Consider the following 15,161-nt stretch of genomic DNA (forward strand, 5'->3'; position numbering starts at 1 on the left):
TGCAGTGAGTCAGTGCTGATGCGATGGCGGTGAGTTGAATTCCTGGAACCCCATGGGGGACAGGGCCTCTTTCAGGCTAGGCCTTTCTCCCATGGGCCTCTGGGTAGACTCCCACCTCCCACTCTGCCTGGGCAGGTGAATGTGCTCATCACAGGCTCCCCCAGAAACTGCCCCGAAGGGACCAAGGACATTACTGAAGAGACAGCTTTTGTCTGGAGCAGCCAGCATCCCTGTTTGGGCCATCTTGTGTTCCCCCAAGTCCCTGACTTCCTCACCCCTTCACACACACCCTCCCCCTGCCCCCAGGACTCTTCGTGCCTCGATGACCTCTCCAACGCCTCCTTCCTGTCCTCGTCCGTGGACTCCCTCTCGGACATTGTGGACACGGCCGACTTCCTGCCCGCCGACGGCCTCAGCCAGGTGCCCACCATCTGGGATGTGAGCACTGCCTCGCCTGCCCAAGACAAGGTCAGGTTCCTCCCCTGTCCTACCTCCTACCACCGCCACAGGCCTATGGGGGACACTGGCCTCTCACAGACCTGGGGGGGTCTTACCCTCTTAGTCTGGGGGATTATCTGTAGACACCCCCCACCTGCTTACAGACTCGAGGATCATCTGTAAGCCCCTCACCTCTCACAGATGTGAGGTGATCTATTGGTCCCCTCACCTCACAAACCCAGGGGGGTCATTTGTAGGGGCATCCACGGTCAATGGGAGGGGCATCCCTGGACAGAGGTGAGGGGGTGTTTGTGGGCAGTGATGGGGACATCATTGGCAGAGGTGGGGGGTGTTAACTGGCAGAAGTAGGAGCAACTGCACACAGGAATGCAGGTGCTGAGGCCTGAGGGCGGTCCATGGAAGGGGCTGAGAGCAGAGTTTTGGGGCGTGGACCCTGAGCTCCACTGAAAAGCCCCCCTGTGAGCAGGCTAGAGTGGCTCTGAGGATGGGCCAGGCACAGGCTTGCGCTCCATCAGGGCTCACTGGCCACCCACACAGGCTGGCCCAGGTCGGTTGGACTGAGCCCCCAGCCCTACTCCACTGCCCTGGGCCTCCAGGCTGCAGGTCCTGTCCCTACAGTCAGTGATGAGGGCCTGAGGACGCCCCCTCCCCTGGCTGTGGGAACGGTGACTCACCCTTCCCGGAACCCTGTGTACTCCATTCGCGGTTGGTCATGTGAGCAAAAGGGGCAGCTGGGCCCCCTCCCCCACCTTCCCCTCCTGGTTCCAGGCACCCCCACCCAGTCCTGGTCTCACCCCCTTCTCCCAGCTCCCACCCCCCACTAGCTGTACCAGGCTCACCCCCTGACCCGAACCCTGCAGCTCAGCTTCAGGACAATTGACAGCGGGACCAGGGGGCTGGGCAAGACCAGCGGGCCACCCCCACCCCTACTCCCCAGCCTCAACCTCAGGTCTTCTTTATTTTTAGCATGCTCCGGGGTTCTTTTTACTCTTTTTCCAATTGTGGTCAGTCATGACTCAAAACTTGCTTTTGGAGGGTTTTTGAAGTCCGTGTAGGGAGCCCTAGTGGCCTGTTAAGCACTTGGCCCTGGCCAAGAGGTCAGCAGTTCAAGCTGCCAGCCCCTTGCTGAGAGAGAAGGCTGGGCGCCCACCCCACACAAAATCAGAACCCCACTAGGGCACCCTGCAGCCAGGGGCACAATGGCTGCCTCCACTCACCATGCCATCCCCTGAGTGCCCACCACCCACCTGCTCTGGGCTCCACTGGGTGTCTCGGCCACCTGGCCTCAGGGCTGTCAGCCCCGCCCCTGCCATCTCCACCTTTTGGCCCTGGGCCCCTCAGTGGACCCAGCCTAGCCCAGGCACCCTTCTCTCCAGGGACCAAATCAGCTGCTGCACACCATGTCTGTGTGTCCCCCTGGAAGGACCCCACCTTGTACCCCAAATGCCACTGAATTGGGACTCTCAGGCCTCCAGCTCTCTTGGCCACATACGGGCCCCACTGCCTGAACACAGATGCGCTGCTGTCCCCGCAGTGCCCCACAGTGGGTGCCCAGCCAGGGATCAGTGAGTCAACCTCCCAGAAGCTCACAGGGGGTGTCTCTTGGACTGACTGCTTGTCTGGCACTCCCTCCCCATAGCTTTTCCTGCCTAGCGGGCCGTTCCCAGGCCTCCAAGACTCCGTGTCCACCCTCCCTGCCACTCCACTCCTCATCAGCTACCAGGTGAGCCCTAGCCGGCCTGCCCCTCCCCTAGGGGTCTTGGCAGGGCCATGGAGTTTCAGGGGGTGGAGTGGGGTCTCAGGGTCAGGACCCCCTCACACTTCCCCTCAGTCGCAGAGCCAGCCTGAGGATGAGGACGAGGCTGAGGAGGAGGAAACAGAGGAGTTGGGTCACACGGAGACCTATGCTGACTACGTGCCTTCCAAGTGTGAGTGGGTGCAGTGGCTGTCGGGGTGGGGGTAAGCTCGTTTGTGTTCCAGCAGCTGCTGTGTGCTGCTCACACAAGGCTCTTCTGCGCACCTCAGAGGAGCCCTGGGCTCTCTGGCAGCGTGAGCCTGACCCCTAACCGCCTGCCCCTGCAGCCAAAATCGGGAAGCACCACCCAGACCGTGTCGTTGAGACAAGCACCCTGTCGAGCGTGCCCCCACCTGATGTCACCTACGTGCTGGCCCTGCCCGTCTGCACCCTGGACAGTGGGGCGCTGTCTGCCCTACAGCTGGAGGCCATCACCTATGCCTGCCAGGTGCGTGCCCATTGCCCACCCTGGAACCCCGCATGCCAGGCCGGCCAGCCCTCAGGCACTGACTGCCCCTCCCCCTCAGCAACATGAGGTCCTGCTCCCCAATGGACAGCGGGCTGGCTTCCTCATTGGCGATGGAGCTGGTGTGGGCAAGGGCCGTACAGTGGCCGGCATCATCTTTGAGAACTACCTGAAGGGCAGGAAGAAGTCCCTGTGGTGAGTCCTCCCGGAACCAGCTGCCAGTCCTCCCGGGCAGCCTGGTCCCCTCCTGACCCCGGGTCCTCTCCCAGGTTCAGCGTCTCCAATGATCTCAAGTACGACGCGGAGCGCGACCTGCGGGACATTGAGGCCCCCTGCATCCCTGTGCACGCACTCAGCAAGGTGCGGCCAGGACCCCTCCGGCCCCACCCTGCCCTGCCCCCTGCCTGGGGAACTCCTCCTCCGCCTGACCCCTGAGGTCCTGCCTCCCTCTCCTCTTGTCACCCAGGGTCTCCTGGGTTTGAGGAGGCCTTTGGGCTTCCCTGCCTCCCCCACAACAAGGCCCCACTACCCTCTTCTCACTCCGCCTGCCTGGTGGGGTCTGTGCCCCAACACACTGAGCTGAAGCCCACCACCAGTGCAAGCCTCCAGCCTCTGCCTAGTGGGGGCTGCAGCAGCCAAGGGCACTCACAAATGGGAAACAGGCATGGCAGGGCACAGGGCGCCCACACACATGTCCACTCCTGCCCTCCCCAGATCAAATATGGTGACAACACTGCCTCCGAGGGCGTCCTCTTCGCCACCTACTCAGCGCTCATTGGGGAGAGCCAGGCCGGCGGGCAGCACCGCACACGCCTCCGGCAGATTCTTGAGTGGTGTGGGGCCGCCTTCGATGGGGTTGTATCCTGCACTGGGGGCGAGGCACCTTTGACAGGGTCGTGTCCTGCACTGGGGGTGGGGCACCTATGATGGGGTTGTATCCTGTACTGGGGGGACCAGGGCTGCCTTCAATGGGGTTGTATCCTGTACGTGGGATGGTCCTTAACCCACACCCACAGATCGTATTTGACGAGTGCCACAAAGCCAAAAACGCCAGCTCCACCAAGATGGGTAAAGCCGTGCTGGACCTGCAGAGCAAGCTGCCCCTGGCCCGGGTTGTCTACGCCAGCGCCACAGGTGAGGGGCCAGGCAGCAGAGACCCCAGCAGACCTGGCTGTGCTGGACCTGCTGCCGTCAACTAGCAATGCCTGGGCCCCGAGGCTGCTCTGGCAGGCTCTGACATCACCAGGCCCATCTGGGCTCCAGCTGCCACTCACAGCGCCCTAGGCTGTGAGGACAAAGACTTTGCCTAGCCCCTTAGTCCTCCATGGCACTGGCTCCATCTTTGGGGCATGTTGAGGTCCAGCCTGACCTCTGGCTGAAGTGGCCAGGCTGACGACCCCTCCTGTTCCCGCTGCCCAGGGGCCTCGGAGCCAAGGAACATGATCTACATGAGCCGCCTGGGCATCTGGGGTGAGGGCACGCCTTTCCGCACCTTCGAGGAGTTTCTCCATGCCATCGAGAAGAGGTGGGCACCTGCCCTGCGAGGTGGGGTGGGGGGACCTGCCTCAGCTCTGGTACTGGCTCAGCATTCCCATGCTATAGAGAAGAGGTGGGCTGCCAGGTGCTCCTGGCCACAGGGCCTTTGCACAGGCTGCCCTGCCATGACAGAGCCAAAGAACACTGAGGGCTTGGGCTGCATCTGCAGAGGCGTGGGTGCCATGGAGATCGTGGCCATGGACATGAAGGTCAGCGGCATGTACATCGCACGCCAGCTCAGCTTCTCCGGGGTCACCTTCCGCATCGAGGAGATCCCACTGACCCCCGCCTTTGAGCGCATCTATAACCGCGCAGCCCTGTTGGTGAGCGTGGAGGCCCCGGATATATGTGTGCACAGAACGGACCGGGCTGCTCGCTGGGTCGGGGGTGGGGCTGTCCTGACCACTGCAGGTGCTGGAGCAGCAACTCTGGCCCCCACCTTTCTAGGCCTGCGGCACCCCCACAGATGTCTCCAGACTTCACCCAGGGTCTGCTGGGGTTGCATGGCCGGGGTTAGAGCCCCTGGGGTAGGGAGCTCATTGACTCCCAAGATTTCTGTACCCCATAATCATTCAGCCTCCTGATCTGCTCGTATACTGCCCATATGGGAACCCACATGCCCAGTGAGCAGCCATTTGCCACCACCTAACGTCGTGGGGGTTGGGTGTGGGTGACTGCACTGCCCACCAGCCAGCGCTCAGCTCTATTGTCCTTGCAGTGGGCTGAAGCCCTGGGCATGTTCCAGCGGGCAGCCGACTGGATTGGCCTGGAGTCACGCAAGTCCCTGTGGGGCCAGTTCTGGTCAGCTCATCAGCGCTTCTTCAAGTACCTGTGCATCGCAGCCAAGGTGCGCCGCCTGGTAGAGCTGGCGCGCCAGGAGCTGGCCCGGGACAAGGTGAGGGGCGGGGCCCAGGCTAAAAGGCAGAGCTGAACAGGGTGGGCTGAAGGAGGGGCGGAGCAGACCTGCCCTACCTCTGACGGCCAGTGTCCCAATGACAGTGCGTGGTGATCGGGCTGCAGTCTACTGGCGAGGCGCGGACCCGAGAGGTTCTGGACGAGAACGATGGGCACCTGGACTGCTTCGTCTCAGCCGCAGAGTGAGCGACTGGGCCCACAGTACCTCCACCCCACCCAGCCAGCAAACTCTCACTCCCCAAGGGCCCTAATGGGAGCCCCCAGCCGAGCCCCTGGAGGCAGGATTGGCCCTGGGTACCTGCCCTCCACCCAGTACCTTCCCCAGAGAGCCCTGCAGAGCCTCCTGTCCACCCAGGGCGGCCAGCGAGCTGACCCTGCCTCTCCCCCCAGAGGTGTCTTCCTCTCGCTCATCCAGAAGCACTTCCCGTCAGCCAAGAGGAGGCGTGAGCGAGCTGCAGGCGCCAAGCGGAAGCGTGAGTGAGACCCTGCCCCTGACCCCGCTCCCCAGCCCACTGAAGCCCCAGGCATGAGGGCACAGGCCCATGGTATCCTCCCCTGTCCTGTTCCTCCCCTGGAAACCTTGAGTTAGCAAACCGCTGAGTTCAGGCCTCCCTCCACTTGAGTGATGGGTTAGCTGTCCTTGGTGCCACATTGGTTGACTATTTGGAGGAGACCAGGCTGCAGAGGGAAAGGGGCCTGCGGCTGCAGAGAATCAGATGTCACTGAGGGGAGCCCTGTCAGAGCTGGGGAGCCAGGATGGGCACTGCCATCACCTGTGCCACAAGACCTGCTGGAGCAAGATCCCCATCGTCCCCACCCAGGCTCTCTGGCCAGCTCCTCTCCACTGCCCTTCTCTCCACTGCCCTTCTCCCCACCGGGCCCTCTGACTCGGACCCCAGTAAGCACGTCCCTTCCCTCAGGGCGGCCACGGTGTCGCCCCGTCAAGGGGCCCCGGCTGCTGTGCGAAGTGGCTGGCGTGATCCGCATCAGTGATGACAGCAGCACAGAGTCAGACGCCGGCCTGGATAGCGACTTCCACTCCTCACCCGAGTCCCTGGCCGACGACGATGTGGTCATTGTAGAGACGCTAGGCCTCACTGTTGAGGACAGAGGTGAGGCTGGCCTCTTGACGCTCTGTGACCCAGGGCATGACCCAGGTGGAGGGAGGCAGAGCAGCCTCTTGTCCCTCCGTGTCCCAGTGGGTTGCCTGCTCGGGGAGGGGGGGTAGGGCCAGGCTGGGTGGCCTATGGGAGAATGTTCCTGGTCACACCCCTCCCCATGCCCCGCAGGCCCCCTGTGTCCCCCACAGCGGGACATGCAGGGCCTAGGCGTGCTGGAGCGAGTACAGCGCCTGAAGCAGGAGCTGTTGGCCAAGGTGCGAGACCTGGGTCGGGAGTTGCCGGTCAACACCCTGGATGAGCTCATCGACCAGCTCGGGGGCCCCGAAGCCGTGGCCGAGGTGAGGGATCACCCACTGACTGGACAAGTCTCAAAGCGGCATGGTCAGCCAGCCTTCACTGTCCAGGCCAAGCCCAGCCACCTGCCTGCCCTGGGGTCTGGGGAGGGGGGCTGCGGACAACCCTTACTAACCAGTGGGTCCCATTGCAAGATCCCCTCCCATCCTTCCCCAGCTCAGGGCAGTAGCCTCCCAACTTGGGGTCCACAGTACTGACACTCTGTCCCTGCCCCTCCTCCACTCCCCCACGGCCACAGATGACTGGCAGGAAAGGACGGGTGGTGTCCAGACCCAATGGGACAGTAGCCTTCGAGTCCCGGGCAGAGCAGGGCTTGTCCATTGACCACGTCAACCTCAGGGAAAAGGAGCGCTTCATGAGCGGCGAGAAGGTGGGCACACTGGGCAGGGTGTCGGGCTGGTCAAGTTGGGCAGGACACCAAAGGGGAGGAGGTGGGCACAGACTCGGGAAAGATGAGCGTGCTGGGCAGGGCTTGTTGGCTGGGTGGGCGCATCTACAGGAGCCTCAGTAGCACGCTAAGCATCAGCTGCTAATCTTAGCAAAGCCGTTGTCCCCACCAGCCTTTGGCTGCCTCCAGCTGTGGCCTGGAACAGCTGGCTCTGCCCGGTGGGTCGCTGTGCCAGCCTCGCCTCCATGGCCTGGGTTGACTTTGGGTTTGGTATTCCCATTATCACGGGCAACTGTTCACACACCTGTGACCTTGTCCATGCACACGTTTTGCAGGAGCATGCACATGCTGCCCAGTGTACGCTGTTTGCCAGCATTTTGGGAATTGTGTCCCGGGCAAACACAAGTCCCCTTTTTTGATTCTGAACTGGAAAAGTGGGAGGAGAAGGAGAACTGGTTAACTATGTGGGCGACTCTACCCTAGCTGGCTCAGCCCCCCCACCTGCCTTCTTGGTCCCCAGCTCGTGGCCATCATCTCAGAGGCGTCCAGCTCCGGCGTGTCCCTCCAAGCGGACCGCCGGGTGCAGAACCAGAGGCGGCGTGTCCACATGACACTCGAGCTGCCCTGGAGCGCAGACCGCGCCATCCAGCAATTCGGTGAGCCCTGCTGCCCCACTCCAGGAGCCATGCAGCCTCCATTGGGCCTGCCCTCTCTGAGCCCCTTCCCTACCTCTGTGAGACCACCCACTTCATGGGCCGCCTCCTAGGCCTGCCCCTGCCTTTGTGAGCACCCAAGGGCCTCTACAGCCCTTCACTCCCTGCCTTGTCTCAAGTGCCCCCCACGCCCTCTGGGCAGCAACCCTGATTGTGGCCCTCTGCATGCAGGCCGCACTCACCGGTCGAACCAGGTCTCAGCACCCGAGTATGTGTTCCTTATATCGGAGTTGGCAGGCGAGCGGAGGTTCGCCTCCATCGTGGCCAAGCGCCTGGAGAGCCTGGTGAGGGCTGGCTGGGGATGTGCCCCGAGCGGGAGCTGGCTGGGGAGCCAGGGGCACAGGGGTTGTGCCCACCCTATCCTAACCCTCCTTCCCTGGCAGGGGGCATTGACCCATGGAGATCGCCGTGCCACTGAGTCTCGAGACCTGAGCAAGTACAACTTCGAGAACAAGGTCCCTGTGTGGGGCATACCAATGGGAGTGTGGTGGGGAGGGGCAGGTGGGTGGGGACACTGACCTGGGGCACCTTCTCTCTGCACAGTACGGTGCACGGGCCCTGCATTGCGTGCTCACAACCATCCTGAGCCAGACTGAGAACAAGGTCCCTCTGCCCCTGGGCTACCCTGGAGGGGACGCAGCCTTTTTCCGGGGTGAGCCCAGAGCTGAATATGGAAGGGGGGGCAATGGCCAGCCAAGCCTGGGGCAGAGTGTTGTTTAGGGTGCCCTCATTAAAGCAGGGGCTTAATGGTACCAGGGATGGGTCCTGGGGAGCTTGCTTTCTGCTGGGTGGGGGCAGAATACAGCTTAAAAAACCAGAGTCCTGCCCATTCCATCACTGGTGTCAAGCACCCCCAAGCCCAGCTCTGAGAGAAGCTGATGCTGGCAAGGGGGCTGGGCTGCCCACCTGTCTGAGCACACGACTAGGTCCTTCAACTGCTTTCCCAAACTCCTCCAGCGGGGATGGGGGTGTGGAGCGGTTAGGAGGGTCCTGAGGTGGACTGGAGATCTGACAGGTATAGCCCCCACTCTCTCTCCTCCCCTCCCCTCAACCAGACATGAAACAGGGCCTGCAGTCTGTGGGCATCAGTGGCCGAGAATCCAGGTCAGGCTGCCTGGATGTGGAGAAGGGTGAGTGGGAGTGGGTTCCTCTTGTGGGGTTTCCTGGGGAAGTGGTGAGGCTGGGCGAGCCCTGAGTGACATCCCTTTCCTCCTGCGGAGCCCAGACTGCTCCATCCCCAAGTTCCTGAACCGTATCCTGGGCCTGGAGGTGCACAAGCAGAACGCACTCTTCCAGTACTTCTCAGACACCTTCGAGCACCTCATTGCCGCCGACAAGAAAGAGGGCAAATACGACATGGGCATCCTGGGTGCGTGGCCAGCCGGGGTGGGGACGGGGCCTCCGGTGGGAGGATGGCCGCCGCTGGGGGTCCTCAACATGCCCCCCTCCCCGTGTGCCCCTGTAGACCTGGCCCCGGGCGTGGATGAGATCTACGAGGAGAGTCAGCAGGTATTTTTGACTCCTGGCCACCCCCAGGACGGCCAGGTGGTGTTCTACAAGGTAAGCAGGGCCGGCCACCCTGTACCCGACCACATTCCGTGGCCCTGCCCACCCAGCCCTCTAATGACCCTTGTTCGGTGGCAGATCAGTGTGGACCGCGGCCTGCGTTGGGAGGAGGCTTTTGCCAAGTCCCTGGAACTGACCGGCTCCCATGACGGCTTCTACCTCTCTTACAAGGTGGGCCTCCCCTCTGCCTTCGGCTCCCCAGCCCCTCCCAGCGCTTCACCGGCCTCACATGCACCCGCACCCCTCAGGTCCGAGGCAACAAAACCAGCTGCCTGCTGGCTGAGCAGGACCGTGGCAAGCACTTCACCGTGTACAAGCCCAACATCGGCCGGCAGAGCCAACTGGAGACCCTGGACGGCCTGTGCCGCAAGTTCCACCGGGTGAGGCCCGCACCCTGTCCTCGGCCCTGTGCTGTCCCCGCCATCCCGCTCACCTGCCTCTGTCCCCAGGTCACGGCCGAGGAGGCCCAGGAGCACTGGGAGAGCAGCTATGCCTTCTCACTGACCCACTGCAGCCACGCGGCCTGGTGAGGTGGCGGTGGGTGGGGCCTGAGAGGGGCAGGGTCGGGCCTCCAAAGGACTGGGGAAGGGGTCGCTGAGCTCCACCCCTCGGCACAGGAACCGGCCCTGCAGGCTTGTCCAGGATGGCAAGGACTGTGTGCAGGGCCTTCGCCTGCGCCACCACTACATGCTGTGCGGGGCCCTGCTGCACGTGTGGGGCCGCATTGCCGCCGTAATGGCCGAGGTCACCAGCAGCAGCTACTTGCAGATCGTGCGCCTCAAGACCAAGGACCAGAAGAAGCAAGTTGGTGAGGAGCAGTGGGTCCACAGGGGCAGTGCGGTAGGGGTCCTCCAGGGTCCCCGACTGACTGCCCTCATGTTGCCCGCTCACCCGCCCCTCTGCAGGCATCAAGGTCCCTGAGGGCTGCGTGCGTCGTGTGCTGCAGGAGCTGCAGTTGATGGATGCTGACGTCAAGCGCAAACGCCAGCGCCAGCGCAGCCTGGGCCTCCCTGCACCACCTCCACCCACCTTGCCCCGCCCTCTGGCACTGCCCTGCGGGCCCGGTGAGGTGCTGGACCTGACCTATAGCCCACCAGCCGTGCCCTTCCCACCTGCGCCCCGCTTCACCTACCCTCCATTGCCCACTGAAATGCCCCCTGCCCCCGGCCTGCTGCTGGGTGCCCCTGATCACACAGCGCCCCCAGACCCAGTGGACATGCCGCAGCACGGCTGTGACATCAACTTCAAGGAGGTGCTGGAGGACATGCTGCGCTCCCTGCAGACCGTGCCAGCTGCAGCGCCCCCCGGCCCAGCTGCAGCAGGGGTTGGTGGGGGTCCGGAGCGCCAGAGTGTTATCCAATTTGGGCCACCCTTCCCCAACTCCTAGGCGAGCACACAGCCCCAACCTGGGGCACTTTCAGAGGCCTATTTATGTGTCCACACGTCCCTCCCCTCGGCCAGTGTGCAGGGCAGTGGTCCTCTTCGACGAGGCAGGGAGCCTCTGCCCACCCAACCCAGCTCACAGGGCCCCCACTTCAGTGCCTTCCCAGGCTGACCCTCCAAGGGCCAGCTCATGTGGACATGCCCCTTACCCCCATGGGTCTGTCAGGAACTCCCCAGGCCACCCTGCTCAGGATTAGGGGTAGGTGTGCAAGGGGTCAGGCAGGCCCTGGGGGTTGGGACCCAGGACCCCTCTGTGCCTCTTTTCTCCTGACCCCCCCCCTCCAACCCCGAGGGCAGGCACCCTGACCAGGGGGCTCCCTGCTTAACCCACCAATGGCCACACCTACCAAACTGGGTGGTCCAAGAGCTGGAGACTCAGGAAACCCCAGGTGCTCAGGGTCAAGGCTCCGGGGGGGCCCCCCATTAATATATGCAATGCCCCCAGCCTCTCACTCCCTAAGTTATTGCATTGCCCCGCTGCTCTCCAGGCCTGGAAGCCCCCTGGGGCGGGGCCTTTCTATCAGAGTGTATTTATAATGAGTCCCATGTACATATGTAAAGAGAGTTTTAAATATATGTCCTTTTGATTATTTCCTTTGCCCTGTGCCTCTGACCAGGCCCGTGTCTGTCTGCTCGGGGAGGGGAAGCTGGACACAGCACGGCAGTTCCGAAGATTGCCTCCCTCTAGTCTCATGTGGCTATGTGCATGTGTGGGTGTGAGGGTCTGCCCAGGAACACACCGCAGACCTGGGCCAGCAGTACCCCTGGCCCTAGCTATGGGGGACCCCCTCTCAGGAGCATGCCCACCCCACATGAGAGCTCCCAGGCTGTACCTGGGGTGAGGGCAGCTCAGTCAAGGACCCACCTCCAGGCCTTGCGCAGAAGGCCTGAGCCACAGGACACACTCCCTGGCAGCCTCAAACCCATGCTCAGACCCTACAGGGTCTTAAGGCTTGTATATCTTCAAAGCAGTACTGCTGCCTTCCCTCCGTGCCACCCACTCCAAGGAGACAGAGGTGCCAGTAGGCCGATTTGAATGTTTTATTCCCACAAAGCAGAGGGGCTGGCGCGGCCTGGGGACTTCCTCCGGCAGAGGTGCACGCTGGGTTCTCGGGGCTGCCCCACCAGCGGGCTGGTTTGCAGGCAGGCCGTCATGGGTGCCGGGGGGAAGGGTCCAGGTAACGCAGGGCAGTGGGTTGGGGCAGAGCTTGTGGGACTAGAGGTAGCAGGGCAGGTCCTTCTCGATCACCTGTGAGGGAAGGTGAGGGTCAGGGCCTTCCTCTCCCTGGTGCCCATCCTCCCCCCGCCCACTCATAACACCTACCAAGGGCTCCTCCATGGGGCCGTACCGCTTCACCACACAGCCGTTCTTGTCCACGAGGAACTGCCAGGGGAGGAGGGGAGTTCAGCGACACCTGGGAGCTGGCCCGGCCCCCACCCCACAACACACCCCCTTACCTTGGTGAAGTTCCACTTGATGGCGCTACAAAAGATAAGCACTGTCACACGGCTGTGGGCGGGCAGCCCCTCCCCTGACACTGACTGCCCCAGGATGCCCCGCCCCCTCCCAGGCCCCCCTCACTTCCCCAGGATGCCCCGCCCCTGTTCCATGCTACCCTGACCCCAGGCCCCAATCACTCACTTCCCCAGGATGCCCCGCCCCTTAGGTTGGACTTTCATCCACTTCCACAGCGGGTGGGCGTCGTCGCCGTTCACGCAGACCTTGCTGTACATATCGAATTTGACATTATAGCCGGCAGCGAACTCTTTAATCTCGGCATTACTCCCTGGCTCCTGCGGGCGGGAAGCCGGGGCTCAGGGTCAGTGGGGTGGGTAAGGGTGCAGTGTGTCTGACTGACAACCCTCTCTGGCCTTCAGGAACACCACAACCAGGGACCAGCCCCACCCCTGCCCTGGAGCCCCACATTCCACCACCCCTGGCTCCACGCCAGCCACGCACCTGCCTCCCAAACTGGTTGCAGGGGAAAGCGAGGATCCGCAAACCGCACTCAGCATAGCGGGCGTGCAGGTCGACGAGCTGAGTGTAGTTTACGTCCGTTTTGCCTCATTGGGAGGCTACGTTGGTTACGATGCACACAAAACCCCTGCAGGCAAGGTTACACAACCAAGGTCAGGCCACTGTCGCTTGTCCCTCTCTCCATGCTCTCCCGGAGGCGGGCACATACCTGTACTTGTCCAGGTTCACCATGCGCCCATCGATGTCCTTGGCAGAAAACTCGTGCATGGAGCGCGCGCAGCGCCAATCGTCACGGGAAGCGCACTGGCAAGGGAAGGGGCACGCTGAGTCACCAAGCAGGGAGCCCTGCCCAGACTCCAGGGGAGCTGCAGCCTAAAAACCGGGCCCCCGGGCGAGGGAAGGAGACGGGTGGGCTCCCCACCTCCCGGTGCGCGTGCCCCTGCCAGCTGGGCGCGGGAGACACTGGGCACCCTGCCCCCTAGAACTCGAGACCCCCAATAGGGTGCAGCCCGCAACCTTCCGCTGAGGACGTGCCCTTCTACGCTTGCAAGCGCGGGCCTTCTGCCTGCCTGCAGCTGCCCGCCGACGCCCGCCACGGCCGCGTCCCCGTCCCCGACCCCGGCACCGCGAGGAGCCCGCGACTGCGCGGCCCATGTCGGCCGCGGTCGGGCCGCGCCAGTGCCCTGCGAGCCCGACACCGCGGGACAAAGGGCCCATGTAGCCAGGGCGCCGGGACTGTGACGCCACCGCCCGCCCCGAGGCCCAGGGCGGGCGGGCGGGGGAGGGGCGCGCCGGCCACTGCCGCGTGACTGGCGTTCAGCACACCCGCGCTCCGCCCCGGGCCCTGTCGCCTTCCGGCCCCGGGGACCGTGACCCAAGCCCCAACTGCCCACCCGCCGCCATGCCCCCAAACTCAGCCGCCCGCTGAGCTCCCTCCCGACGCTGCTCAGCCCCAGGGCCCGGCCTGAGGACAAGCGCCGAGAAGGATGACCAAAGGGTCTCCGGCTCCGGCCCCGAGGTCACAACCGACGCCCCTCCCCCAGAGGACCAGCGCCCTTCGGCCCCGGCCAGGTCACCGGCTGCCGAATCGCTAGTCTGGGCACACAAACCGACGCTCCGGGCCCCGCGCGCCAGCCCAACGGCCCGGGCCGGACCCAACTCACCATGGTGCTGGCCAAGCCGGACGCAAGCACGGTACCGCACAGAGCCGCCGGCTTGAGCAGGCGGCAAAGACGACTGAAACTCATCCCGACGACGGCGGGGAACTAGGAGCAGCAGCTCCTCCCCACGCCCAGAGGGCCAATGGACGCGCGCCGCCGCGCCGCGCCTCCCCGCCTTGGGCCACGCCTACCAGCGCTCTTATTGGTTGATTGCGTCAGCGCAGCTGGCGTCTGCCTACGCAGGCCAATGGGGCGTCGGGGTAGGGGCGGGCAAGGCGGGCAGGGGCGGGGCCATGCCTGCGGCTTTGTTGTTGTCTGCAAGTGCGCAGGCTCAATGGGAGCCCGCGGCCGCGGCCGCACAGTTGGTGGCTTGTGGACAGTTAGAGGAGGGTTGGTTCGCCCTCCGCCGCCGCTAGAGCGGCCTAGCACTCGAGACAAGTACTGGAAAGTCGGTACGCGGCTATAACTCTCGGAAAGATCGCCACCGCGCTTTCGAAATTCCTATGGTTTTAATCAAATTAACTTAATTGAGTCAAAATCATATCCGAGCTCCCCCAACTAGGGGCCGTGGTGTGGCTTTGATAGACGCCAACTGCAGCTGTAGGAGGCCCAGAGATCCCTAACCTCAACTATGGGGCCCCCTGACCCCAGCTATGGAGACCCAGAGACCCTGGCCCCGTGTCGGGGGTGGGGCGAGGGCACGGCCCTATCCATGGAGGCCCACAGACAGTATTGTGCTGCTTATTTAAGTTACACAGGGGGCGTGATGATGACAGTTAGGAAACGTTTAACCGGAACGTAGAGACCCCCACTCCCGTGGTGGTTAGCACCGGCCCCTCCCCCTCCCCCTCCCGTCCTCCCCCAGAGAACACGTGATCTAGCTTTGGAATCTCCAGCCCCAGATTACCGCTCTAGTTTAGCTGTGATTCTTTACAAAACTCGGGCTTACTTTCGCAACCCATGGCCTTTATCAACAAAAAAACACACCCACCCACGAGATCGCCTCTCCTGGGATCCCATGGCTTCCTGGGTTTCTGGCTCAGTGTTTCCTAGCAGCTTGGGCCTGAGTCACGACATTCCACCACCCACTGCCCTCTGGACAGAGTGGCCTGTGGGCTGCGGAGCCTCCCCTACAGTCTTTCCCTTCTCCCCACCCCACCCCGGCCTCAAACGCTGCAGGCCAATTTGGAGGGGTGCAAGGTTCCCACCCTCTGAACCCCACCCCTCTCTAGAAGGGCTGTCTGATGGGAAGGGAGCATGGAGCAAG

The 15,161-nt window shown here is 63.3% G+C and overlaps 2 protein-coding genes across 5 annotated transcripts in view; one reads left to right on the top strand and one right to left on the bottom strand.

The window, feature by feature from the left end:
- SBNO2 (strawberry notch homolog 2) overlaps positions 1-11,346 on the top strand; it is a 36,745-nt gene extending 25,399 nt beyond the window's left edge. For both annotated transcript variants that reach the window (XM_075543737.1, XM_075543745.1), the window contains 28 exons: positions 307-468; positions 2,099-2,182; positions 2,291-2,387; positions 2,542-2,702; positions 2,782-2,915; positions 2,990-3,080; positions 3,435-3,578; positions 3,737-3,854; positions 4,140-4,245; positions 4,426-4,579; positions 4,975-5,151; positions 5,256-5,353; positions 5,562-5,644; positions 6,092-6,283; positions 6,461-6,630; positions 6,885-7,016; positions 7,555-7,690; positions 7,919-8,031; positions 8,131-8,202; positions 8,291-8,399; positions 8,803-8,877; positions 8,973-9,116; positions 9,213-9,307; positions 9,392-9,484; positions 9,562-9,693; positions 9,763-9,839; positions 9,931-10,121; positions 10,219-11,346. In XM_075543737.1, the coding sequence (XP_075399852.1) occupies positions 307-468; positions 2,099-2,182; positions 2,291-2,387; positions 2,542-2,702; positions 2,782-2,915; positions 2,990-3,080; positions 3,435-3,578; positions 3,737-3,854; positions 4,140-4,245; positions 4,426-4,579; positions 4,975-5,151; positions 5,256-5,353; positions 5,562-5,644; positions 6,092-6,283; positions 6,461-6,630; positions 6,885-7,016; positions 7,555-7,690; positions 7,919-8,031; positions 8,131-8,202; positions 8,291-8,399; positions 8,803-8,877; positions 8,973-9,116; positions 9,213-9,307; positions 9,392-9,484; positions 9,562-9,693; positions 9,763-9,839; positions 9,931-10,121; positions 10,219-10,700 (3,822 nt within the window). In that variant the 3' untranslated portion in view covers positions 10,701-11,346. The remainder of the gene's footprint in view (positions 1-306; positions 469-2,098; positions 2,183-2,290; positions 2,388-2,541; positions 2,703-2,781; positions 2,916-2,989; positions 3,081-3,434; positions 3,579-3,736; positions 3,855-4,139; positions 4,246-4,425; positions 4,580-4,974; positions 5,152-5,255; positions 5,354-5,561; positions 5,645-6,091; positions 6,284-6,460; positions 6,631-6,884; positions 7,017-7,554; positions 7,691-7,918; positions 8,032-8,130; positions 8,203-8,290; positions 8,400-8,802; positions 8,878-8,972; positions 9,117-9,212; positions 9,308-9,391; positions 9,485-9,561; positions 9,694-9,762; positions 9,840-9,930; positions 10,122-10,218) is intronic.
- A 437-nt stretch (positions 11,347-11,783) lies between these two features.
- Positions 11,784-14,029, bottom strand: GPX4 (glutathione peroxidase 4). 3 transcript variants are annotated; one of them, XM_075543766.1, is made up of 7 exons: positions 13,898-14,029; positions 12,943-13,037; positions 12,717-12,861; positions 12,399-12,550; positions 12,215-12,239; positions 12,081-12,140; positions 11,784-12,005 (listed from the first exon to the last, which is right to left on the bottom strand). In XM_075543766.1, the coding sequence occupies exons 1-7, from the start codon at positions 13,979-13,981 to the stop codon at positions 11,973-11,975; spliced, it is 594 nt and encodes a 197-aa protein (XP_075399881.1). In that variant the 5' UTR covers positions 13,982-14,029; the 3' UTR covers positions 11,784-11,972. The 3 variants fall into 3 exon arrangements, with proteins under 3 accessions (XP_075399881.1, XP_075399889.1, XP_075399872.1); XM_075543774.1 differs by having other exon boundaries at positions 12,172-12,239; XM_075543757.1 differs by lacking the exon at positions 13,898-14,029 and adding an exon at positions 13,251-13,466.
- Between the last annotated feature and the right edge of the window lie 1,132 nt (positions 14,030-15,161).

The sequence above is a fragment of the Tenrec ecaudatus genome, chromosome 1 (assembly GCF_050624435.1).
Source record: "Tenrec ecaudatus isolate mTenEca1 chromosome 1, mTenEca1.hap1, whole genome shotgun sequence".
Lineage (NCBI taxonomy): Eukaryota > Metazoa > Chordata > Mammalia > Afrosoricida > Tenrecidae > Tenrec > Tenrec ecaudatus.